General features: G+C 40.3%; 1 protein-coding gene and 2 long non-coding RNA genes across 3 annotated transcripts in view; 2 read left to right on the top strand and 1 right to left on the bottom strand.

Annotated features, from left to right (window-relative positions):
- LOC145442727 (uncharacterized) overlaps window positions 1–27,810 on the bottom strand; it is a 309,441-nt gene that overhangs the window by 38,650 nt on the left and 242,981 nt on the right. The window lies entirely within an intron of this gene.
- LOC145442726 (uncharacterized) overlaps window positions 1–27,810 on the top strand; it is a 99,503-nt gene that overhangs the window by 68,888 nt on the left and 2,805 nt on the right. The gene's annotated exons all lie outside the window — the stretch shown is intronic.
- LOC145442716 (uncharacterized) lies at window positions 295–27,104 on the top strand. Its single transcript, XM_080320702.1, has 16 exons — window positions 295–710; window positions 782–904; window positions 4,492–4,634; window positions 5,032–5,185; window positions 7,708–7,909; window positions 8,971–9,104; window positions 9,869–10,103; window positions 10,729–10,896; window positions 11,858–12,067; window positions 12,627–12,794; window positions 17,039–17,202; window positions 17,748–17,886; window positions 19,053–19,150; window positions 19,465–19,685; window positions 22,816–22,998; window positions 25,677–27,104. The coding sequence occupies exons 1-16, from the start codon at window positions 542–544 to the stop codon at window positions 26,781–26,783; spliced, it is 3,618 nt and encodes a 1,205-aa protein (XP_080176828.1). The 5' UTR covers window positions 295–541; the 3' UTR covers window positions 26,784–27,104.

Here is a 27,810-nt window from a genome sequence, read left to right as displayed (position 1 = left end):
ACTATCCAGTTGTTTTTGGAAAGGTCGTGACGCGCCTGTAGCTTATTCTTGCTGGGGTTACTGCATGCTTGAGAATGGCAAGATGATTCAATTGAATCATATGCATTTTAGATCATAATTATCATAGCGTGGGAATCAACATCAGAGCACTTCGACATTGGAAGTTTTGTGCATAAGGTCGATGGGTTAAAATCCGCTTCGCTGCATCCACATAGTCATACCTATACTAATATTTACCGACTTCGATATAAGACTCGACGACATGCCCCCACCAAATGACAGGCACATATATGACTGTTGAATCATCGACCAAAAGGTGAGTAAAATAGCTTACCACGGGAAAGGATATAGCATTCACTCGCAATGATCGGGACATTGGAACCATGTTCAACATCGCCTACGACTGACGCCGGACCTAAGTGACAAATATAGCGTTGTAGATTTGATAACAACCGGACCATACACCTCATTGCACGATGCGCGCATACCATATGGTACCGTATCAATATCTTCACCGATGCTGTAAAGAGAGCAATCAACGATGGCTTCCGCTTCCGTTGTTCAACAACTAAATCCTCGTCGGTATAGGAAAATGGAGGCAGCAGTTTGTTTCGGCAGGACGGTAATGCTGGAAGTATGCACACGAAGTAGCCGCGTGGCTTCAATATTACTTTTTATTTCGTTGATTCCTGAAATATCAGCATTACAAGGTAACTTTAATCAAATCATCTGATGATTCGTCGAGTGTACAAAATTTATGAAGGGAACTTAAACTATTTAGAAAGTTGGAGCGATTGGACGCCATGCAGCGCAACCTGCGGATATGGACAGAGAATCAGATTTAGGAAGCATGCTTACTATTTCGACAAGGAAACAAGTCCCTGCATAATAAAGTATTGCCCAAGTAAGTCTGTTACGCCTCTCGTAACACTCTTCTGATGCATAGTTAATTTTGTGTACCGATAATCTATATAGTAATGCATTAGATGCGTATTTTAAATGGGATTTTGTTTTTATGGCTCAGCGAAAAGTTGGGGTTTCGCGAATGCTCGTATATTAGCGAAAGTATTTTGCTGGTTGGTAAAGGTTTATAATCATTGATTTGAATTAAAGACGTACATCGTTATATATACATAGAATGACAGCACTAACATGGACATTATAGTCGCCATACCCCATCGCTGGATTTCAGGAAGAGCAAGCATCGTTCAAAACGTTTTTAAAGTTTAAGTATAGTTCCTTATGTCCGACGAATATTTGGAAGTATGTTGGGTGTATGTTGTTCGTCCTTTACCGATTCAAGCCAGTGCCAGTCAAGAAGGTAATAAACATCACTATCAGCAGTAACTGTTTATTAACAATTATAACATTTCAAAACACCACAAGGCTGCGATGCTATGAAAAGATAGGGAAGGTGTCGAAACGACTTGTAGTATAATCTTTGAAATCCGACAACCACCTGGGTCAACGCGATGTGAACAGGAGGCATGCACACAGGATAGAAAGAAGTAAAGGATAACATGAAACGGCTGGTGTTGCTGTGTTGATAGGCGAGGTTGATATGTTAGATCGAGGTCCGGTAATCTTGAGGGCTTACTAGCCACGACGCAACTGTGTATGTATTAGGTACTTGTGTAGGTAGGTCGTACTCTCTTCGTTAAGAGTGTGCATTTACACCCAAAACGCCGAAAATTTGTATTAATATGTTGTATTCAATTTATATCACGGTACGGTATAAGTCTGAGGTAGGTTCTGGTTTCATGTGCCATGCATGTATAGTGTATATTTACAACCGTATATCAGGGATGGTATACAGTTAGAAATACACATTCTTTACGCTAAGAGTTGGTCGCATTGTTCTGGATCATTTTTATCATTATAGCCCACATTCAACAATCGACCGGGCCGGATGCGATACCTTCATTCGCAGATGTTTCAAGCTAACAAATCCTCTACATTTGCACCATCGAAATCGATATAGGAAAGCGTATATCCGTTACAAATAAGGCAGACATGACTGCCGCATCGCAGCGAGCAGCGCGAGGATTTTGCGAAAGGCCTATATGTCAGCTATTTTCCAAACGATCAAGTCAAGATATTGTGTTCGGGTGTACAATTGCCTGTACCTCCCTGCACCATCCGATCCGCGTATAGCCTAGGACGAACGTGGTCCGTGCTACAAGGCCACAGACCAGGGATCTAAATAAAGAATGTCGGCCTGGTGTAAATAATAGTCAAATCACCGTGAACACTAAAACAACAACAATACTAGAATATATTTAAGTGTATAGTTGCAACATGACGACGCTAATAGCTGGTTGGTTCTGATATACGTAATTTGATAAAGTACATACGAATTGGTGTTGTACTGAATTTAACTAATTAGAGCAGGAGTCACCAACACGCAACCCGCGACGTCGTGATTTCCGGCGCGAGATCTGATTTGAGGTGCTCCGTTGTAACGTCTTATTCTATAGATTAGTAATAATAAAAAAAACAATGGCCCAAAAAGAAGCACACACGAAAGCCGTTAAGATTTCGTGCAAGCGTTCGAAAGTAGCTGCCGAAGAATGGGCGTGCCAACGCCCTATAAAGATGACTAGATGACTAGTAATCACGAAACCACGACTCTTGATTGGCTAATCAGCTATGCTTCAATGATCACGACAGCAGCCACTTGCTGATTAGGTGATCAATAAGGCTCTTCAAAAATGACTTTTTTTTCTCAAATCGTACTGGCTACTTGATAAAATTATTAGGTTACCTAATTTAAGCCTACACACAAAATTTGGTTCAATTCCAGGTAGTAACCGCCTTGCTACAGGAGAAGAAAGTTCCTATTTATTACATAAAAATAAATGATAGAAAATTTGAATATTTTCTGTTTACCCCATGAAAGTGTTAGGCTGTCTATAGAAACGATGCTCACCAAATTTGGTTCAATTCCAACCAGTGGAAGCGGAGTTATTGCCGTCGAAAAATTTGGATTTGAATAAAATAGTATTTACGGTGACCGATTCTTTGTTTATTTATTATAGTTGTGATCACAGTAAATACTATTTTATTCAAATCCAAATTTTTCGACAGTAATAACTCCGCTTCCAATGGTTGGAATTGAACCGATTTTTTTATTATTTAGTTTTATATAATAAATAGAAACTTACTTCTCCTGTAGCAAAGCGGTTACTGGATGGAATTGAACCAAATTTTGTGTGTAGGCTTATATTAGGTAGCCTAACAATTTTATCAAGTAGCCAGTACGATTTGAGAAAAAAGTCATTTTTTGAAGAGCCCTCAAGGAGTCTGCTGCCACCGGCGGCGATTCTGAAGGCGCATTGTAGGTAAGTTGGCGGATAATGATTTAGGTTTAATTCAGGGCATGTTGAGGTACGAAATACATGATGAACAAACAACAACTGCTTCATAAAATCGTCTAAAACATGGCCGCTTTATTGCGAAGGAAAGGGCTGTAGCCTTCATGCCTTGTTTTCATCTAGGGAAAGCAATGGTGCTTAAAATGCAAGTGGCGAACGAATCCATTGTTTCAAAAGGGATCCATCATCATTGAACGCAAATCTAAAGCTTAACAATGACACTGTAATTTGTGTGATCTTATTGGGTTCAGGCTGCACTATACTGTTAAAGTTTTGATTGCTCTAGGGATCGGCTGGATCTGCCGGTTATGCTTGGCTCTTAAAGCAAATTGAATCCCCCTGCAAGTGTTCTCGAAGTCCATAATGATGACACAGAAAGTAGGTGTAAAAGTAAGAACATACAATGCTGTATATGACATGTCAAAGTCCTGGATGATCGCACGGCATAGCGGTGCCAAGGTAAGCATTAAGCACAGACTATACTGCATAGTATCCAACTATCGAATGTGACTATGGAACGGAAACTCCCGTTTTCCCATTGTTAGGTCACGCTCGACTGAATCTAGCGACTTTGGTCAATCGGAGCGCAACAATCGAACAATTTGCCTTAGATTAAATGGCATATCACACTTATAGGTACTCGACTTTGATAACGAAATTACTAGACTAATCAGTTAGTGGTAATCTTGAAACTTGCTACAGTGTTAGATAACATCATCATTTTGCTCTCATTTTTCAATCTAATCTAATTTCTGGTTGTCCTGAAAATGTTACAGAACTGTAACGCGATATTATAGCCATACATTTGGTATTATCATGCTTATGTCTATAAACTCTGATTTTGGCATGAACTTAACTTAATTTGTATCGTGTTTCCGTTCAATTCGGAATGTCATTCAATTTGAAATAAATTTGGAGAAGCTTGAATTTCCTAGTTGTTCACCTCTGGTTTGAGCTTGAGCATGAGCAGTTTGAGCACCCTTGCATGAAGCATATATCACAAAGACGTGCATATCAGTGATATCAGCCAATACTCTTCGCATACTGTGCAATGATCATGCCCTATGGTAGGTGCAGTCAACCTAGAATCACCAACTTCAATATTTTCATATCACAGGTTATCTCGGATGGCCTCGAATCCATTTCAGCGGTCACCTGATGGCCGACGTCAATACCGTGAATAATATCCGATGCGCGTACGACAACCCAGAGTTTTATCCTTCGCAGCTATCAAAACAGTATATCGGACTGGAAAAACTGGTAACCGAATCATCACTAGTACATGTAGGGATCATGGATTTTAGGGATCTGGATCCAATCCTGTTTGATAAAATGGAATCCTGATCCAATTCGGATCCTGTTACCATCGTTGATGATAAAATCCTGATTCAATGTAATGCAAGAACTAGCCGGGTGCAAGCTCACACAAAACATTGATGTGAACAATCAGTATGACACTTTCATGAACTGGAAATTTAGAATCGGTTCCTGATCCTGATCCGCCACTCGGGCAGGAAATGTAAATCCGGATCCAACCATGTTTATGAAAAAGGTGCCGGATTCCTGTCCGGTTAAAATCCAAGTGCTTATCCAGTACATCTCTAGTATATTAACATTGCACATCTACGATCTGCCTAAACTGAATGGTTATTTTCAGCATGGCACACACGTTTCTTACAAGTTCGCCACCAGCAATTGGAACCCAGACGGCACGAATCAGATTTATTTCGTTGACACGAATGTGACTTCTTTTTGCGTCGGGCCGACTACGTGCGATCACGGTGGCCTGATCGTTGGATTGCCGGTCCGTGGTACGAGATTGCTTCTATACGTAGCCTTGTTCCTGGGTACACCCATAACCAGGCCGTGTTATTTTTGGCATTTCAGAAGCCAGATGCCAAAACTGCCAAAAATAAAAATTTGAAAATGCCAAAAATAAGCAATTTTTGGCATATGCCAAAAATAACACGGTCTGCCAAATAGTGTATTTCGTTCATGGTGTTGTGTTAACAGAACCGCGTTACAAGCGAGAAGACCGTTTGTGAAAGGCAGGTTTCTTAATCGGGGTCCAGCCCACCCATTAGGGGTGAAAGCATGGTGTCCTAAATGGTGTGGGCACAGCGAGATTGAACGGCTGACTGCATTTGGTTTACGTCATACTTTCCATTTGTCCAAAGGCAATTTTACGACCATTTTTGACCGCCTTGTCGAGCGCTAAATTTGATAAAACGGGTATCAATGAGAAGCTGCCGCAGTACCGATTATTGAAATATAAATTATATTCTGCTCATGGAGCTGGAACCCCCAAAATCAACCACGATTTTTGCATTGTGATCGAGTTGAACATTGTGACGCAACAAACTGTCTGGCTATTTCTGAGCTGCATAGTCTAGTTTTGCCAGACAGTCTTGTTGCGTCAATGTTCTTAAACAAGCTAACATTCCCAGGACTCTTCAATGCGATTTGGTAATATTAAAGCCACCTGAAGTGACAAAAGTCCTCCGAAAATTTATCGGTAGACTGAAGGAGAAATGATAGTCGGGCTACTAAATAGAATGTGTTGAGAGACAACACAGGAAACTCCTGGAAAAGGATCGGGAAGAAAATTATTTAAGCGATGAGATCGATGGCACTGGCGAAGGGATCTCTTTTCATGATGCATGGAAGACGGTTCGGCCCTCCAAAGATTTTGAAGCTCGGAAAACTTTTTGTGGATGACTGGCAACATTCTTTCCCTCAACGGCTATACTGTTGAAGCCGATATTTCCCAGATTCGCTTGGCGAGAAATGAATTTAGGAGAAACTTAGCTGACCTGAGTTTGAAAGCACTGTTACAGTGCAAACGATTTAAGTCTATTCAACAGCTGTAACAATCATGCAGCTGTTGAGCGTGTTTGTTAGGCTTTTATTTTTTTTTGCTTATTGGCATCGATTCCGATGGATACTGCACATTTTGTGGTTTCGTTTGATATTATTATCCTATGAAATCGTTAGGTTGTTTCTTCTTATTGTTTGTGGGCACTGATTATACGTGGATGCTGCACATTTTGTGGTGTCTTTTGACAAACTAGCCCAAATAAAGCGTTTTTGTGACTAATTCGAGGCTGAAACCATCTATTTAGAGGACGATGCCAAAACTGCCGAAAATAAAAATCGAAAAAGGCCAAAAATAAGTTATTTTTGGCAGTTTTGGCATATGCCAAAAATAACACGGCCTGCCCATAACGCTGTACACGAAAACAGAATCTACTTCAGGATTACACTGCGGTATGGATCAAACACATCATGTTATCACGTAGCCTATTAGTCGGGATGCTGTATGTCCCCTTTCAAGATGATATGTCTACTTTTTTCAAGAAAACCGAAATGTGTTCTGAGGACGCCAAATTGTCCCTTTTTTCGGAATTTTATTACGTTGAATGTTAGGCGAGTACATACAGACAGCTCGAAAAGGCCATTATGCATGAAAATATGCGTGAAAATGGGCTGTATAATGCAATGTATGAGTAGGTTGAACACCAAATGGTCAACTCAACGTAAATTGAACGTGGAAACCGGGTTCCACGTGCCGACTCGGATAAATGACCATTTAAAGGTCAAATTACGAGCGATCACCACTTTTCTTCAAAAAATATCCCGTTTTAGTGTCTGTTAATGTTCCTGGTCAAAAGTGTTCTCTTTGTCGGATCTTGCAATATGGTAACCCTATATCTGGGACTTATAATGGTGCTCGTAGACACGTCGTATTTATAACAATACTTGACACCAGTGATCGGCAACCTGCGACAGCCGACCGGTTCCAGTCTGCGAAAAGGTCGTCCCTTTTGCATGGTCACCATGATCATTGATACAGATTGAAAGAATTCAAGTTAATCTCTGTAATCGAAATGCACATGTTACTGCCTTACTGGTGACCCCTTACTGACATAATATAAGAGGTGTAATCGATTTTCAACGAGGAAGATTTACGTTTTTTAAGACCATTCAGCGAAAAATGAGTATGTGGAAAACGGTCTGCAGAGCGAGACCTTGCCGACCTCTGATTCACACCACCAATTATTCAGTACCGCCTCTTGTGCGAAGTATTCACACGAAGTAACCTGGTGGTTGAAGATATGTCGAGAATACGATTATTCACTGGAACTGTCCGATAATTTAATTGAAACACACAAATAAGCAAATGCTGTCGAGTGGGGTGAAATATTCGAACGACAGCCCAAGAACGGGGTTACCGAATTTTGAAGTGTAGGTTCTATTTTCGTGTACTATACTTTGGTTGGCAATAAGAACTCTTTTCGCAAAGAGAGAATGATGGAACGTTGTATTATTGTAGAATCCAAGCGTGGAGTGATGTCTGTGGTGGATGTCGATTGGCAAATGGCGACGGAGATATGGGGACTGGAAGTCAGCATACCGGGGGTCTTAAAAGGCACATACCTGCCGGCTTCTCACCAGGATATCAAAGACAGATTTGACGCGACCACGTATAATCAAAGTCGAGGGTACGGCCTACCATCCATGAGTCGATATAAAAGGTCAGTCGACATCGCTTGACATACATGTTTACAGGCTGTATATTTCTTTTGATACGTGCTGAGTCTTGATGAACTGGATTTGAAATTAGACAAATACTTATGTTGCATTCCGAGTAATTAAAAAGTGGAAAATTTGCAATAAAATACTATATAGTCACATAGATGGCGGAGTATACACCATATATATATGCAGGACCGTGACAGCACTTCGTCGCCCACGTTGGTGTTCGGCCCCCATAGGATGATAAACCAAACTTATGAAGTCTTCGCCTCACATACCCCCTCTGTGTCCTACGCCATCACAGCGAAATTGTATTTGTAATCGGTGGTTAGAGATATATCGTTGTCTAGTCGGGCGAGGCGCTAAAAATAATTCATGTTTGAATTCGCCGTCAAAGAAATTGGAAGTGCATATAATACTGTCAAATTTATAACTACTGGCCCATGTGCTCAGATTTACCGTTAACGACTGAAAGGGGCATTTCTTCGCTGGCGCATTTATTCTCTAGGGGTGGTATCTGTAATGTGGGGCTCCGATTGCCAGGACAAGAATATTAGGCGGCATCCATCTATAGGCGCCTATGAACAAGGGAAATTCGACATATATATCAGTTTCGCCCAACATGAGCCAATCCTTTTGGGTCAAGGTTTTCTCGCCGCCGGGCTTTTTTGCAGCAAACTTCGCAGAGTAGTTAGCCTAAACATCATCGTCAATGTTTTCGTGTGTCGTGACGCGGCAAGGTCCGTCAACGAAATATCTATACTTTTAAATTATGCGTTTTTTTAATGGGGAGGGGTACCCATAGTATCAATGCAGCTAACGACAATGCATCAAGCGAAGCGCGAAGAAAATTTGATAACTGTTTTATAATTACCTAAAAAATACTCTATGACATGTTAACTTACGAAATACTTTTGGGCCCTTTCGAGCTCCCCCCCCCAATTGGGGGGCGGCAGTTACGGTCCTGTAAGTATATAAGTAGAGTTAGTACAGACGCGTAACCTACGGGAAAAAAATATTCATAGGCTTCGTTATTTACGAAATATATTTTCTCAAACAGCAAACTATCCCACGTGACGTGGTATGATACGTACTACAAGTCGCAGTTCGGAGGGGCGGAAGAATTGTCGATGATCTTTACCTACGATTTTTTTGATCAAATATCGTTGATGGGGCGTATAACTGGAACGATCGGTGAGTGGTCGGTTTATCGATGTCTAATTTAACGCCTTCGATTCTTGCCTGGCGCGTACAGATTCTATGTCGTGGATTATATAATTTTGTGGTTGCACAATGTTCAGTCTGATTAAAGTCCGATTCTGCCCGAGTTGCACCCCTGACTCATAACCTAACTATTAACTTATTTGCGGCCAGGGGAGGCAAGTGAGGCAGTGCCTCACCTGTCGCCAGGATAAGTGAAAGAAAATTGTGAAAACCTGCAATGATTTTTGGAATGTTTTCCTACTGATGTTCATGAGTGACTAATTTTGAACATGTTATTACCTAAGATTTGCATATTTATTATTCAAAAATATAAGACGAAAGAAAAACGCGAGGCAATGACGAGCCAAGCGTTATCTATTATAGCGCAATCGATTATAAACCGATCATAATTTAATGGTGACTTGTAGTAAATTAATGGTATTGGCTATTTGGCTTCGATACGAACAGTGACACCGCAGTGAAACAATACAGGGTGAGGCACAACCAAATATGCCTCGCTGATTGTTGGCCTAACAATTAGACAATCGCAGCGGAGGTAACTAACTCGCTTTCGGATATCCACGTCGCGCACCGACGGTATACTATGATTGAATGCACTAATTTGCAACTGCTTCCATGCAGTGAAAAGAGATCTCTTGATAAGCCGCACCGTGAAAGTCTTCGAGTTATAATAAATGTATTTTTGGAATTAATATTTTGATCAGAGCAGCAATAATGATTGCTCAAACCTTCAGGTAAGACATCCAACGACGATCCTGTACAAACTATCGCTGGCAGAAAGTTTCAGGTGTATGGTATCTCGAAATCAGATTTTGTCGGGTCAGCACCGTTCCATATCCACGGGAAGCAAAAGACGGTGTCGGTCGATTTTGGACTGTCAGTCCGGGGCTTGGTGGATGGAAGCATCACATCGGACGGTTTGGGACAACTGGATTTGGCAGTGATGCTTAGAATATGTCCTGATTGCAGGTAAGAGAATATATAATGAACTGGAGGTGGTCACTAGTAGCCAGTAACGAAGTAATTATACTCATTTTTGAGTAGTTAAGTAGGTTTCGTCCCCTAATAGTCAAAGGCTCAAGTGGTGATGTTTCTGGACTACGTTCGCTTCTGCTGCGTCAGTTCTTAAGCCAGTCTACTTACTCAAGAAAAAGCGTCCCGATGGATGTACATCACTTTTTTGATTGACATTGGCATATAAATTAGGCGATGTAGTCAAAACTACATCAAGTGGAAATGGAAATGAAAATAAAGGTCTCAAGTAACCACTTCCAAATAGTAGATTTAGTCAAGATGTCACATACTTTTAATATAGTCAAACAGAGGCGATCACTCCTGAAATTGCGACGGTCATCTTCGCGACAAATGATACAGCAAATAGCTTTAATGTTTTAAAATATATTCAATAACCTTGTTGCATGGGTTATTTCCCACAATAGCTGTAGCAATTCCACCGATAAAGGTGATGCGAATATACCATAAAACCACTGTCTACGATCAAAACAGATCATTACACAGAGATTTACGCGAAATAATCCCACCCAACGTTAAGTATATGATAATTTCTATAAACACGCTTTTAACCTTTGCATAGAAAACGACAATGGACACGGATTACAAGGAACGGACTCATATCGAGTCTCATAACGGATACAAAAGTATGGTACAAGACCTACGGAGGAATCATCAATATTGACATCTCCCATCTGGACCAATCTATGATTTCCGAACTGCACAAATCAAGAATTGGAATTTTGAATGAGTATAGATGAAGCGTTATTTACCAGTGGTTCCCAAAGTGGGCGATATTGCAACATGTGGTCGATTTGGGGAGTAAGGGTGATAATGAAGGGGGCGATAGGGGGTATTATTTGAACGCACCAGTCTGGATTCTTGAATTAAAAATATTTATGAACGCACCAGTCTGGATTCTTCAATTAAAAATATTTATGAATTCTCTCAACTTCGTAGCATGTCGAAATGAATACCAAAATTCCCAATATTCGGTAGGAAAAAAATTGTATTTCTGCATCAGGGTTGTAACAAATTCACAAGGTTCCGAGTCACAAGTCAATCTCACTTATAAAGTTTTGAATCGAGTCAAGTCGAGACATTTTCAATTCATAACCGAGTCTATTGCGAGTCCAGCAGAGGATCGGGTCCGCGTCGTAGTGTTGAGAATCCAAGTCATTCTGTTGACTATCCTCTGAACAGTGTTCAGTTTCGTGTTAAAATTATGTGAAACCCACTTTTTACCACTCTGCTTAGTGATATCGAATGCTTCGTATTCATAATATATTAGTTATCCTCATTTTTAACAGTTGCTAGTCGCATTATCAAGTGCCGATACTAATAGACGAAATACCAATAGTGTGGTAACTTTACTATTCTTCGAAATGACAACGAAAACCTGTCTTGTAATGGATAGACTCATTCTCGAGTCATATGAATTGGCAGTCACTCGAGTACAAGTCGAGTCAATACACGAACCAACTTGATTAGTTGAGAGAACTAAATAAATCCTACTCGAGTAAATGAAACGAGTAGATAAAACTACTGTAGTACCTGGAAAAGTAGAAATATCTGCGTAGCTGATGACCTCTAGCTTATAGTAGGCCATGAAGTTATGTCGTTCTTGATAAGGCGGATATAAGTCAAAAGAGCTTGGGAACCACTGGTGTATACTGAAGTCCTCATTTATCAACCACGGACTTGAACTTCAGAAAGGGGGCGGTATACATGGCTGAATTTCCGTACGGCATGAACTACGGTTTCATGGAGCGATCCATATTTCGTCTCAACGTTGGGGAAGCGGTTTCAACTCACGTATTCGTTTCATCCTACGGCAAACCCGTTCGCAACGCGCAAGTATCCTTGTATCGAGTAGTGGGAGAAGAAGCGAGCGCTATCTGCTCGCTGAAGCACTGCAACAAGTAACTAGCACTGTGGACAAAATGATTCGAGCACTAGAATCTGAAACGAGTGCTTACTTTATTGATTTGAGTCGAATAGTGAGAGATGATTTCTTCTAGTACTGAAACCATACCCTACTGGTCATTAAGACAATTAAATTATAGTTTTTATAATATTTTTTGCTGTGTAGGACTGCAAACATCGATTGTCCGTATCGCAGCATACGAAACAGAGTACAAATCTTCGCACGTTTTCGGAAACTACTTATCTGTGAAGTCGTGATCAACCCAATGCATTGTCACAAAGTGTAACGAGATAAGCGTGGTCGAAAAAACACCAAATTATCTTTAAATCTGTGTATAAGTGACATGGTATTCGTTGTAGTCGCATATGGGTCCCCATTGGAACATCTTCATAGTTTTATCGCTTGATATTGAGTGATACTTGAATACTCGGCTCAAAGCCTAATACGCGATTCATAATCGAATTATTGAGATACTCGATTTTGCCTAGCCCTGCAAGTAACCTTTCCGTATGTATGGGTTGCGAATTGGAGTTTTCAGCGTTATATTTTTACAGCTCGTTAGGAATCCCGTCCGCTGCGATCGGTTTATCTAGCGATCACGGCATCATTCTGACGAACCAATCCGGGATAGCTACGGTGGCTATATCAGCGGTCTCTGATCCTGGGAATATACGCGGATGCGGATTAGACGGGCAGCTCTATCCTTTGCACATATTTGTCAGGTTGGTTGCAGACCAGAGTTGGATCAATTACAATAATTCAGTTCAATTACAATTACAATTACAATTACTCAATGCTAAAAATATCCAATTACAATTACAATTACTGTTAAACATGTAATCAATTACAATTACAATTACAATAACCGTTAAAAATGTAATTGATTCGGCAGAGAGGTGTTCTTTGACAACCGTAGCGACGTAAGTAGCAACAATCTCAAACTATTCAGTATTCATATTTCATTCAGGATACGTAGAAAACCCCTTAATAAAAAAAATCGAACGTATTCGAACTATTCCTAATCATGAGTACTGAAAACTAAAAACACAAAAAATGTTTCAAGCGAATGTTAACAACCAAAAGTTTGAACGACTAACAGCGAATAGGCTACAGGACAGTCAAGGAAATTTAATCAAACGATTAGGCTACTCAGAGCTGAGTGAGGATAATGAAATGTAATTGGTCAGGCGTCAGCGATAAGGATGATACCGATAAGATGTGCAAAATTAAAATAAATTCAAAAGGAAAGAACCTCCCGATAACAACGAATTACAACATTTTGGTTCGCATTTACATTTTCACTTGCTAGGAAACTGTTAGATTGCATTTGATGAGTCACATTAGTGTGCTAAAATTTCTGGCCTCATAAATTTGGCCATGATTGGAGGTAAGATTAGGATAACATCTCAACAAATGCGTGATGAAGTTTGATGAAGCCATGATTGGAAACTAGAATTTATTTTACTGGTCAGAGATTTAAATATAAAACCCTGACCGTATGAAATGGTTCAGCACAGGTTTCAGAAGGGTTTATTTGCTGTTCATTCATTTTTTATATAGTAAGATTAAGTTAAGCCCACTGGTTCTCTATAACTTTTTTAGACACACCCCTCTTTATGACAGTGGACTATTTCGTGCCTCTCTCATCGTCATATCACACAATGAAACCAGAATGTTAGCAATCCTAACAGATAGTTTGATGGCATGGAAGGTTATAACTGTTGATGAGAGAATTCTCCAATATGAAATTCGGACTATACGAAGAGCAATAACTATGAAATGGAGGTGAATCGCGCCAAGCGCGGAAAAAATTTCAGTTTACCGGATCTTCGCGCCCTTCTTCAGATGCTTTCAGGCCGCCCAAGGGGGGCACGACCCCCAGTTTGAGAACCACTGGTTTAGCTTATACTATATTGTAATTCACAAAGTTTTCTATTGCTACTGAAGTATGAGAAACTGTTTAGCATGGCTGAATTATAAGTTATAACGCGGCACGCATAAAACACCGGTGTAAATCGTCGCAGTGGAATCAAAGTGACTTATATCCATTTTACATATTTTGGGAAAATTGGCTCTACATCAAGTTTTTCATCTTCTTTCAGCCATATATTGGCCCCGATTAACTTTGAATTATTGAAACAGACATAACCATGGTCAAGATATGGCCGAAAAAAAAATTGAAATTCTTCACCAACTTGGTATTTTTCAAGTTTTAAAAATGGACCTTCAAAATTTGAAAACTGGACATAAGTCACTTTGATTCCACTGCGACGAAATAGTCTAATTATTACAGGTGGCGACTGTGTACTAAGGCCTTAAGGCTCCTCGTCGTCATCCTGGTCCGTACCTGATATTCACTGGTGGGACGAATAAATGATTTATTGATTGATTGATTGATTGATTATTTTATGTTGTGATTGTCAGGTTTCCATAAAAATGTAATCGAAATTGTAATTGAGCAATTTTTTTTTACTAAATTACAATTACAATTACACAAAATAGAAATGCTTCAATTACAATTACATGAAAAAATGTAATAATTACATTCAGCTCAATTACAAATTACAATTGATGCAACTCTGTTGCAGACATCAACAAAATGTGGCTGATGTTCCCTATAGTAGAGTGGTTCTCAAACTTTTTAGACATGCCCCCTTTATGATAGTGAAGAATTTCGTGCCCCGTTATCGTAATATCACAAAATGCAACAAACCAATGTTGATGAGAGTATATTCTCAAATATAAAATTAGGACTATACACAAAGCAATACATATGAAGGGAGACGCGCCCCCAGTTTGAGAATCACTGCCGTGGTCCATTACCTCTCGAACTTTTCCCGATCGCGTACTACATAATTTGGTGTGAGCAATTCCTACATGGTTTATTTGCAGTAGTGTTTAATGAGTGCTGCCATAGTGTTTAGTACGGTGGTTCGCACCTTGTTTTCATCGCGGACCCGTTTCGGTCCGCCAAGACCGTCATGTCCGTCATGAAATCTCTATAATAGTCATCCTTTCAAAGATAGTCCACGGCAGGGTTGTAACCAAGTCACATGGTTCCGAGTCACGAGTCAATCTTACTTTTGTGGTTTTGACTCGAGTCATGTCGAGTCATTTTCAGTTCATCACCGAGTCGAGTCCGAGTCCAAGTCACCGTTTAAAGGGTCAAGTCCGAGTCATAGTGTTATGACTCGAGTCGAGTCCAAGTCACAATATTGAAGTCATGTCATGTCAAGTCATGTTTTCAACCCTGCTTGGGTGATATCGAATTCCGATGCTACAGATAGACAAGACAAGCCGCCAAAATGATAAGTCTACTAATCTCAGAACCTAAAATCAAATATCTATCTTGTCAGTCCGATATCCATCACAAATACAAGCATTCAGTTTTTATTTCGAGCACATCGACGACAGCTCACAAATAGCTGATAGAGAACCAACGAATTCACGTCTACATGCTATCTGATAAAGAACCAACGAATTCGCGTCAGAGCTAATAGAGAATCAACAAATGCATGTTTATGTCTGGAGAGGTATTTTCACCAGACCAGCATGCTGTAAAAGCGTGCATGCATAGCTACGTGCACTGTGCAGTGACAAAAGAACAGATACCTTTTGATATTAGTTTATAGGTTTTCCCAATTGCATTACAGACTACATCGCATTTACAGCATTGGAGAAATTATTGTACAACGGGGCTGTTCAAAATCCTTTTTTCAAATTTTCCGAATACTTCTTTAAATTGTACATAGTAATAGTACATTGTGGAGTCATGCTCATTTCACATCGATAGGATTATTTATCAGCCTAATGCCTGTGCGCAATGCATCACTGATCTATATAAACACCGCACACCTGCTGGTTTCCAACCGTTTATGGTCGCGACTCCATTTCCAATATGACAATGTTCCGGGGCCCAGCTCAAAATTTGATAGGCTGATTACTAATTAAAGGTCGACACATTTGCCCAGACTTATCCACGGCATATTTGGAAACTGATTTGATTGCATTCAACATCTTCGCGAACCCCATGATGAAGGCAAACTACCCCCAGGTTTGGAACATCCATCTTTGAATAAAGCACCGAAACGACGTAAACCGACTCTACGAATATACCATTACCATGCAATTGTAATTGCGATTACAATTAGACTTATATTTCTGTAAATGAATGTTATTTTTATTTATCTTTGATCGCAGTTTTTGCGAGGGTGGTAGTCCCCATACTAAAGCCGACATATGTGATACTAAATCGCGCGCTACGAGCGAACAAAAATTTCACGTACCATAAATCTACCCAAATATAACATTGTTTATGTTGATTTAGGAAAAAAATATGAGTTTGCTTCAAAATTCCAGACATTTCGGCATATTATCGAATTCATCCGGACGCAGTTTTAACAGTGAAATTCCGGACATGTCCGGAAAATTCCTGACGTCTGGCAACCCTACCTTAGAATAAACCCACCTCTACTGAATACACGCTCCACTGGTGCACCAGATGCAGGAATCGACAAGCATTTTTGACCCACAGCTTGACTCGGCTTATTTTATATGACTTGAAGATGTAGAATTTTGCAAATCGTAATGGCTAGATCAACGCATCTGACGCATGACTCGAGTACAAGTCGAGTCAATCCAAATATTGACTTGAGTCAAGTCGAGTCATTTTCCCATTTCAAGAAAATGACTCGAGTCAAGTCGAGTCACAAAAAAATCGTGACTCGAGTCTGAATCGAGTCCAGTCATGACTCGAGTCATTACAGCCCTGGTCCACGGTTCGTTGGATTTTGGTCCGGCTATTTTTGATTAGTTTTTTCCACATTTTTAAACATAAAGCGGGCGACGAAACGAATAATGAGCAGCATAAGCTACAGTTTGACATATCTCTAAACCGTAAGACTCAGTGGTTATTCACGTATACTTGGGGCGGGTATGAACTCTCAACATGTCGTAACCGTTGTAGATACAGACGTGGAAAAAGAACCCGCAGCTATTCCAGTGGCGTGAGCCCCACGACCGGTAGAGTCAAGTGCACGGCTGAGCACAGAACACACACCTTTTCGATTTGCGCGCGCATTTACAACTGCGTTCCTGAAAAGAAATGCCCAGTTTGGAACGACGTAAAAGGTGAGCCATCGCGTGCAGTCGGAGCTGGATAGGATTGCCAATTTACCCTATATACGTCCGATTGGTCCGTCTTTTTGAAGAAATAGAAAATGTCCTCCTTTTTTGGGAATTCGTCCTGCTTCAAAGCTTTGAGAGTCAGTGGATCGTACGGGGACAACTAAAATATGTCATAAATGACTCAAAATCAAGAGTTCGACGGATATGAAGGCAATTTTGACAATTGGGACGACCAGCTTCAAAATTCTCGTCAATGTTTCTGACGCGTTCACGTTTTCATGAAATCAATGTTTTTTTTGTTTTTAATATACAAATACATATATATTCTTTCCATGTCGTCGGTCACTATATAATCAAATACCAATATTGAATTTTGGCTTGATATCCCCATTTATATAGCGCGACCCACGAATGGATTCAAATGTTGAATGCGACCCGCGAGCTAAGAAGTTTGCTCACCCCTGGTCCTATTGGAGAAGTGGAATTATCTACCTATCCAAGTATGCGTTTAGTGGCGATTGGATTATCATTACGATAATCCCGAGTAGACGTATTTTTACAGTATTACAACCTGTATCCGGTTATGTGGAAGTACGGAATTATCGACCTTCATTCGTATGATGACATCAGAAAACACTCGAGAATGCTCTACAAGGCTATGTTCCAAACTGATTTTTCGGACGCCAGGTATATATTGTCATTTCAGCATGTCTTTCGTGCATATTGGTTCACACATTTAATGTATGGCGGACCGGCCAGTGCTGATATATCAGGGCTGACATTCTTCATTGTTGCTATTCAAATGCTATGGTTGGCAGCTTTAACAAAGTTGGTTGGAGTCAGTGTTTCCCAACCTTTTTGTCTTCGCGGACCCCCAGAAGTTTTGATTCGAATATAACTCATTTATCGTTCAACCGTCATCTATCGTGAGCAAATATTAACTGTAGGCTAGAATTAAACATCAACAGAATGAATTTTATTGAAAAAAAAACATCGTTCTATATGTAGAAGTTGGGTAGACTTTTCTTAGTTCAAAACGAATTTTGCATATGCGTTTCTTGAGATACGTATTCGTGCCTTGAAAATCCGCGCCTCCGATTTGATATGAACGGGCCCTGAAAGTCCATTTCCACAAAGACAGGTGATGGTTGGTGGCGAATGTACTAACAACGCGTAAAGATTACGATAACACATTTGGGTATTTTCGCAACATATATATGGCGTTAAAATTGAGGAACAGACTTTTTGTGAACATATCACGTCCAGCCTAGTCATTTCTATCCAGCTGCTCATCTTGAAGTTATTCTTGAATAGTGGTTATGTATCTCATCAGGAGTAAGCCCGAAACCCGGATTAGTCTGTACTGCTCCAAAGATCTGATATCAGATCAATCATTTTGAAATTCTAAAATATTCTGCCTGTAACTGTGACATGTGAAATGTCCGATAGCTGCAATATTTTACCGCGACAGCGCAGTGCATTTGTATTCTCGCATAGTGTCTACAGCTAAATATCCAACTACAATGCCAAGTACAGCATCAATTTTATTCAAATATTTTAAAATGTGATTTTTTTCGTGTCTGGAGTGAATATAGAATAGTCAATCACATTTTCATGTTTCATGAATTTCATTTTCAAGGTCAGTCTGCAAGGTCCCGTCAGATAAGAACTACTTGGAAATACATTGAACTCCCCTATTCTTGGTGCTGCGGCCCGCGGCACAATCAAAAAGTAGGAAATTGACCCGCGAGCACATTTGAGTTTGAGACCTCTGAATTATTACATATAATATTTATTGCTTGACAATAACTGACGATGTCCGCAACCAACATGACTGAATTTATATTTTGAAGGTACATGCCGATGTCAAGGGATCTTTCCGGTGGCAACTCAATGCTCATTAAAAACTGGATCAAATGCGGCATGGTCAAGAAGGAGGTTGCTATCAATGGTTTGTATGACTAATGTTACATTATTTCACATCCTGAAAGGTCAGGAGAGACACGTCCAACAATTTAACATATTTGAAGGTTGCCGTGTTTATGTTATGTATGCTGCTTTGGTACATATGCAACCAGTATGAAAATCTAGCATATGTTTTTGTCATGATGTCACGTCATCCATTCACTGTGACCGGGCCAAGTAAAATGACAGCGCAAGGCGGGAGTGAATATCACGAATCTCATGAATATGAATGTCACAAATTCTCAAGTCGTACTAACAATTCCCGCGGCTTACATGTTGGTCCATATTGTTCGCCTATAGATCGATGCACTCATTCCGCTTTGAAGAAAGGCACAGAGGAAGTACAGCGCTTGTTGCAGCACGCAATTATGTTCGAGCTGGCGACGATTCCAATATACATGAGCGCGTGGTTCAGTCTTAAAACGGAGTTCGGTAGAAACCAACAAATCGCTGACATTCTCAAGTCGGTTTTCGTGGAAGAAATGCTTCACATGACGCTCGCTACCAACGTACTGAATTCGGTAAGGACACATTGTTAACCACCAAGCAGAAAATTGGAGGACCTAACACATTATAGCCCAAAATATCTTCAGCTTTGTAATTACGCTACATCTTCCTTGTAATATTATGACGGGATGATGTTATAGTCTCGGATAAATTTGAGCTCTCTCTATCTTTAATGCCGATGATGGTTTATATATTGTGCCTGAAATATGTGTTTGGGGGGATTTGAGTGTCTGCACTGTTCATCATTGCACGGCACCACTAATAAAAGCGATTTGCCCAGCTATAGCATACACACACAATATTCTTATGGTTTGGACGTACTCGACTATAGGCCTATATCCGCACCAATGTCACACCAATGGGTTGTGAGTTCGAGTCCAATTTACGTCGACTGTAGAATTCCCGCCTAAATGTCCCAGGTCTAGCTAGGCTTCTCCTCGCCATCCGGTCCGCGCAAGCTGTCTCTTACAAAAGCCTAGAACGAAAGCGGGGTTTAAGATGACCTTAGTAGTCGAAACACCATGAATACAAAAATACAAACAACACTACGTATTAATCGTTTCGTGGCTCTACATATGATACAAGCGATGCATTGCGACTTGATTCTGTGGAGCCTCCCACAATACAATATATGCAGTGGTGGCTTTTGGGGTGGGCGAGGTGGGCGGTCGCCCGACCCCCCTCTTTGGTTTATGCGCTTTTTTCAAGGATAATAGCGAATAAACATGGAAATCCGTGTACCAAGCAAGAATATGATTCCGTACAGATGTGTCAATCATCATGAAATTTCTACATTTGTTAGAAAAGTCCCGTATCCCGATAATCATCACGCCTCTGCATGCGGTAGAATTATTTTTTTGATGTAGTCTATCCTCGCACACATGCAATAACAGATATGGTCGAATCCAGCATCTGGCCAAGCCTTGTCGTGGTGAAAGATAGATAATAATGACAGACGCCAATAGGGGGGTCTGGGGGGCGGATCCCCCAGAAGTTACGGTTAGATACTTATAGCCCCCCCCCCCCCCTGTTCGTAGGGCCACCACTGAATATATGGCATCCATACATTCTTCGTCCGAGCTGACGGAAAGCGAAGGATTTTAATCGACGCTCTAACTTAATCGCGCGAACTTTCGTGGGTAATGTGACCAACTGAACCTCTCCGTCCATATATGATAACTGGGGCGATTTATTTTTGACCTAAAAACTTAATTTTGACCGAATTTTGATCCAACGTGTGCAAATTAGGTGTTTTTCCACATAATTACAAATACTTATCTTCATTCTGGTTTGAACTGTCTGTACTTTCGAAGTAGTTTAGCCTGAAAAATATTTTTAACTCAAAAACTGACACATTTTTACATGAAAAAGCTTTATTTTAACGAAATCTGGCACTATGAAGAATTCCAGTAGTTACATGTATTATCCTACTTCACGTATTATGGTAAAAATAATAAAAATTGTTGTAGTACAAAGAAAGATACTTTCCTGCATTCTCGGGTAGAAAGTGCCTGTCCTTACTAAGTAGCTTGCCAAGAATGGAGAAAGAACGTTCGACAACGGCGGTTGGTTGCTGACAGCACTGAAGTTGCTGGTGACACCACATCACAATTTTTCATCATGCGCTTCTTGATATGAGCCGTGCAATGCCCACGCAGTTTTGCTTCAGTTAGGATATTGCGGAACATTCAGCATTACACCATGTCAATCTATTCGTTTCAGTTGAATGTTTATGATTCACAATGAGCAGACAAAGATACTTTCCTGCATTCTCGGTCTACCACGGTACGCCTATAAAGTAGGCTACAAGCTGTAAAATGTCAAATGATAAGTTCACCGACAGTGCAAAATCTCCGATATAAACGAAATGCAGGTTGCAAAAAATTTTGGCTTTGTAAACAATTTTGAGATTTTTTGATTCAAGACTACAATTTTGACGTTTTTACATGTCAAAAAAAAGTCGCCCTAATGATAACTAAATCCCAATTAAAAACTATGGCATGTACCTAGACGGGCATTTACAGAACTTCACAACATTTACTTGAATAGATTTGCAGCCATTGCGTTGGTTCGACATGAAATAAACCAGAGAGGCTGCATTTTTTTATTTTCCTTTTTCAACTAACGTTTTTTTTACAGCCAGACTGTATAGAGTCAAGTGTATCTGTTTGATGCGGGTATGATCAGACTAGTTGACCTTCACGGTCGTATCGATCATTCCTATCTGATACCGAATACTGTGCATGCATTTTTCTGTACCACCATCATAGCCGTCCGTTTTTCATGTATTTTGGTTGGATGAAAATAAAGACTCTCTATCTCTCCGCGACTAGAGGTGATCGGTAACAACGTACTTCTGCTTTTTCGGATTACTTAAGTTTTACCTACTTGCACTAATTACTCAAGTGGCTATGATTTTAGATTACTTTTACTTCAATTTAAGGACCCTGGATAACTTACTTTTTAATTACTTGGTATTCGCTACTTTTACGACAACGAATTTACGACTTATTTCGACATCTACTTGAGTACCAACGACTAATACCTTAGTCATCTCTGCCTTTGAGCTGTAGGAAGTACAACAAATATTACCAGCTCTCTAACCCCCTACTGCCACGCTGTGACGTCACGAAAATTGTCGACATTTTGCCTACTCTAATGACCGACACCGATATTTGGTTCCTAGTGTGATATCGACACGATGGTGTTATGTTCTTGATCTTGTTTGAACAATAACTCACAGGACGAGGTTGCAATACGAAATCAGTATATTATCAGCAGAATAACTTTAAGGCAGCGACACGATCCAGAGTACAGGTAAAACGAAAGAGAACAGAACACAAAGGGTATATAAATACAAGCACGACACACGAGGAAATAATGATTGGCGGTAATTACTAGTCCTACAGTCATTAGGAGTTGAACAACACTGAACGTAAATGCACGAACATAACAGATAGTATCGGCCACATGATAATCGGTTGGGGTATAATTATAACAGCTATAAGATGTAAATGAAATCCGAGCAACCGAATTCAATTAGAAATCGCATTTAGCTCTACGCTCAAAGGGATATCTATGGACATTTTAAGCAAGGGGTGTTTGTTTTCAGATGATCATATACGACGCCATTTTTTGTTCCAGATTCGAGGTTCAATCAACCTGGACGACGAAACGAAACTGCCGACATATCCAACCATATTCGTAACTGGCGACGGATATCAGATCATACCTAACGTGGTGGTGAGCCTTGAGCCGTTTTCCATCGGGCTGGTGGATCAGGTTTTCTCGAGAATTGAACAACCAGCGGACCCCCAAACTCAAAAGGCATGTATCATTCACTCTCAGCGAAAATAGTGTTTATGCATTTTCACACCCAAAATTGTTAGGGAGTGAACAGAATTTCTTTATTTGTGTGTGTCAATTTGATAATTGTCACGGTTGAGACAATCATCATTATCAATGGGCCCTTTTTCTTTATCTGAGCGCATTCAATTACTATATATCGGAAAAGATTGATTGATTCGCGGTGAAAATCAATGGTCTACAGCCGATCTGTTACTGCCTTACTGTGCACCCATTACTGACCTTCTTCTGCAGAGGTCTCAAACTCAAATGTGCTCGCGGGATGATTTCCTACTTTTTGATGGCGCCGCGGGCCGCAGCACCAATAATAGTGAAATTCAATGTATTTCCAAGTAGGCCTTATTTGACGGGACCTGGCAGACTTACATTCCATACGCATCGTAATTCGTAACAATGCGATTTACCATTGTGAATTCACGCCTGGCACGGATAAATAACATTTTTCGATATTTGAATTAAATTATTGCTGCACTCGGCATAGTTGATCAAAACAATTAGTTGTAGACACTATGCGAGAGTACAAATGCTTCAGGCTCCTTCAGCACATCGTAAAAGCTGTCAACGTAGTAATTTTGCAGCTAGCGGACACTTGACGTGCCACAATTATTGGGGGAATTTACAATTGGTCTGATATTGGAGCAGCACAGCCTTTTCCGGATATACTCCTGATAACTAGGCTATTGATCATGTCATTATCAAAGATAAATTAAATCAGCGTTAGATTTACGGCCGGATATTTGAACGGATCAATAACAACTTGAATATAATGATTACTGTGCCATAGGAATGTCCATTTTCAATCGCCGAAGAATTTAATGTGTTACAGCTGTGAAGCGTAGGCTACGACTACTTTATACTCGCACACATTTACTTGGCGATAATAACATTGATAAAGATACTCAATATGGAACAAGATGTAACCAATTATACATCAAGAGGGCAACATAATGCCAATGGTGGCCATACCGATCTGCTTAGATATCTAAATAAGCTACGAAAGGCAAGCTATAGGACCTTTTGATATTTTACTATTGTCCATACCAGTTTGATAGTTCGTAGCGTCCGTGGTTGTACCAAGTCACGGCGTCCCGCGTCACAAAAGTCCTCCTCTGATTGTATCTTTCGACGCGACTCAACTCGAGTCATTTTTATTTTATCACCAATTGAGTCCGAGTTCGAGTAATTCTACAAAAGGTCGCGCCCAAGTCCAAATCACAATTTTCAGTACGAATCAGCAACGGGTCATGTTTAACCATCATAAACAACTAATGTCACGTATAATAGTTAATCTTTCACTGCGTCGTAACTTATGAAAGTGATGTAATAATCAGGGTTGTAATGACTCGAGTCATGATTTTCTGATGACTCGACTTTACCGAAATACGGAAATGACTCGACTGGAATCAATCTGTGTATTGACTCGACTTGGACTCGAGTCATTGCGTATGACTCCAACCAAGTCATATGACTCGAGACTCATATTTCGAATACTTCGAAATCCAAAATGCCGCCGCACAAAATGATCTCGCCGGCCACACGCGGCCTGCGAGCCGCGGGTTTGAGACCTCTGTTCGACTGTATGAGGTGCAAACAAGTTTCCAAGTACTAGTTCCACGATAAAAATCTCAGTTTGAAACCGGTCCGCAGAGTGATAAAGGTTGTAGACCCCTGGTGTGAAACATTGTTATAGAATATAGATCATCCCTTCGTACTCCATTTGTGATTTAGGGCAAGTTTTTGCAACTTTTTTACAGCTTCCGGCAGCTTCAAAAATACTCAGACGCAATGTTCCCTCTAAGCTGCGCACGTGCGCAAATGCGCAGTGCTGACACGGTCTCTGCGCATAGAAAATCCAAGTTGCACACCAAAATCCGAAGTGACGACCTTTTATGTAGTCGTTACGCACTGTTGTCCAAGGGTCTGCGCAGTAAGGTGGTGAGTGTCCGCAGACTCGTCAAAAATTAAAGGGAACATTGCTCAGAACTTATGTAGGATGGTGTTCTAAGATGTATGGAGAAATCATATACAGTGCAACTTTCTCAGACAATTTTCTTCAACTTTATCGATATTTCATGCAACAGATTCTTTTCGATTTTTCATACATCTAACTTTTTACTGCGAATATTTGGCACTGTATGTAAATAGATCGCTTGATAGTTTCACTCTCGTTTAAATTTGAGGGCCTTTCTGATTTGACGTATATTCAGGCTAAATCGCCGAAAATTATATTTTCACAGGGTTAGTTCTTTAAGAATATTGATTTTGTTGAAGTCGCCCACACTGAGTTTTGCTACAGTGCCTTGGATATGGAAAGATTTGAGAATCTCAAACCCTCATAATTCAAAGGAACTTGTCCATAAATGCAACTTTGTAGTGTAACTTTTGTGAAAAATAAATACACCTTTTTACTGCGACGTTTATGAAAAATAAGTGAAACTTTCGTCGGATTTGACTGCAACAAAAACTTGCACTAGTGATTATTTATCAATTCGATGAGAATTTTGTGTTCGATTTATACCGCGGTATAATTATGAGCTAGGATCTGTTTGGCTGCACCACCTGTTGGGTGTGAATACACACTATTTTCGCTAAGCTCCGAATTCTGTCAAGTCCAATGTTAACGACTGATTTCTTGTCAGATCATCAACCATTTGGGACTGATATGGGAAGGCATGTTCGGAATAAACTCGGCATCAGTTGGCGGTAATATGCGTGCGCTGTTGGATCAAATTATCGCTTCGGCGAACGTATCGACTTACAATATCTCTGGAATTCATGAAATGCGCGCTATGAAGTATGCAGATTTCGGTAAAAGCGAATGGGAAACTTTAAAGACAACCGCGGACGGTGTGCTAACCAGCCTGGACGATAAAAACGAGAAATCAGTAGGCGGACTGTACTCTATGATCGCCCTAAAACTTGTAAGTCTAGAGTCGTGCGCTAAATTGACGCAAAGCGCTACGGGTCACGGCACTATATTCAACGGCCAGCACAGCCGACAGATTAATATGTCGTATTGGTATCAAAAGAGCGAAGACTCTGTTCTTTCGGTTATGGACAGCTCGAATATTCACGAGAAAGTGTCCGATTCGCCTAAAAACACGAAAATCATTAAGCCCCCATTGTTCGAGGTCACGGATTTGAAGTCGGCTTTGGAAGCCATTGTGGAGATCATCTATCAAGGAGAAGGCGGTTCTGATTATTCGCCCGTAGTCCCAGAAACGAATGTTTATGCCAGCATGCGTGGCAGAGACCGGGGCCGCGAACTGTCTCATTATTTCCGATTTCGAGAAATAGTCCAAGGCCGAAAACTGGTAAAAACTAGATATTCCACCTCGCCACCCGATGACTGCCTCAAAAACTACGTGACGACAACCGGATCAGACAAGTATCAATACTGTTACGTCGGAGAACCGATACCTTTCTACTCTGACGGGGTTTGGCCAATGCTCAGCAATCCTAACGCAAAGGATTACGTTAAAGGTTCAAAGGCGCATCGACTGCACGAACAGTTTAACCTGCTGTACACTAGACTGTTGTTCTGCCTTCAAGAAGCTTTCAACGGAAAACCCGCTGCAATGCAGAAGTGCATGTCCGTTATGTACGATCTAACGATTACTGGTAAAAGACTAGTGCAGACGCCGGTTCGTAATCCGGAACATCCGCAAACTGAAGCAACTGGTGCGCCGTCGTGGCGGCTAGTGAGGGAGAAGTGGAACCGCGCAGGGTTTCCACTTAGGCCTTAGGAATAGAACACACGGACAATTTCCACTGATAAAATATGGATTTCATTGCTATAGACACTGTCAATGTGTCGCAACCTTACAGCCAGTGAACTCAGTCTGGTGGATTCATCGTGACAGTGCAAGGCGCGGGTCGCAAATGAATTTTCAGTCACCGAGGAGAATGCCAACGAGTTATTTTATTTGTTTCGCGAATTATAGGTTATAATTTATTTTGAATCGGCACGAGTGATGAATTCAACATTCAGTGAGTTGCATATAACGAAATATATTTTTATTTTGATGTAAGATATACATATCGATGTATATCTTATATGGTGTTCACGTGTGAATTCGTATGGACTTGTGAGCAGGGCAGGGCATAATATTTCGAGTATACGTGAATCTGAATAGAGTCTTAATTCTAATGTGAGGGATGACTTTTTCGTGAGGATGTGGAGTCGGTAAATTTTACCACCGACTCCAACCCCAGAATGCTTACTATGTACAACAAATATGCTAATACTACAAATTTGCTTCGAAAATTATATGTCAAATGGATGGTTTAATGACTTTAATATAACCATGAAACATGTTCAAACATAGGCCTATTATTCGCGATGGCATGCAAAATTGTTACATTGTGACATAGCTCTAAATACTCACTGTACAAGTAACATGGAATTATTTATTTCGAAATATCCTTCCATTCTTCATAAGTTATAAGTTTTTATAACATAGACAAGCCACGGATATTATCTGATATGTATAAATCATTTAGGAACGATATACATCCCATCCTGCATAATTAAAATGGAACTAAAACAATAAAAGTGTAGCTCTTGCGTATGAGTCAGCAACTAATACAGATATGTACAACTATTTTCACTGTTAAGCACACACTCTCTCACTATTATTAAACGGTGGCCAGAAACGAAATTTAGGGAGTAGTCCAATAGGATATATGTCTACATGCACTTAGTCAAGTATTCATGGACTAGAACTTGCAGTCTCGACCCAAGAGGCTGAGTTATTTATTACTAGAAATATT

The sequence above is a fragment of the Botryllus schlosseri genome, chromosome 7 (genome assembly GCF_051294905.1).
Source record: "Botryllus schlosseri isolate E-star chromosome 7, Bs_hap1, whole genome shotgun sequence".
In the NCBI taxonomy this organism is placed as follows: domain Eukaryota; kingdom Metazoa; phylum Chordata; class Ascidiacea; order Stolidobranchia; family Styelidae; genus Botryllus; species Botryllus schlosseri.
Note: the sequence above shows the minus strand (reverse complement) of the source record. Positions and strands in the feature narration are given on the sequence as shown.

Coding starts and splice junctions, on each gene's coding strand:
- LOC145442716 (XM_080320702.1), top strand. CDS start 542: ATGGCTTCCGCTTCCGTTGTTCAACAACTAAATCCTCGTCGGTATAGG. Junction 17,203..17,747: donor AGTTTGGAACGACGTAAAAG/GTGAGCCATCGC, acceptor AATCCCGAGTAG/ACGTATTTTTACAGTATTAC. Junction 19,151..19,464: donor GAAGGAGGTTGCTATCAATG/GTTTGTATGACT, acceptor GTTCGCCTATAG/ATCGATGCACTCATTCCGCT.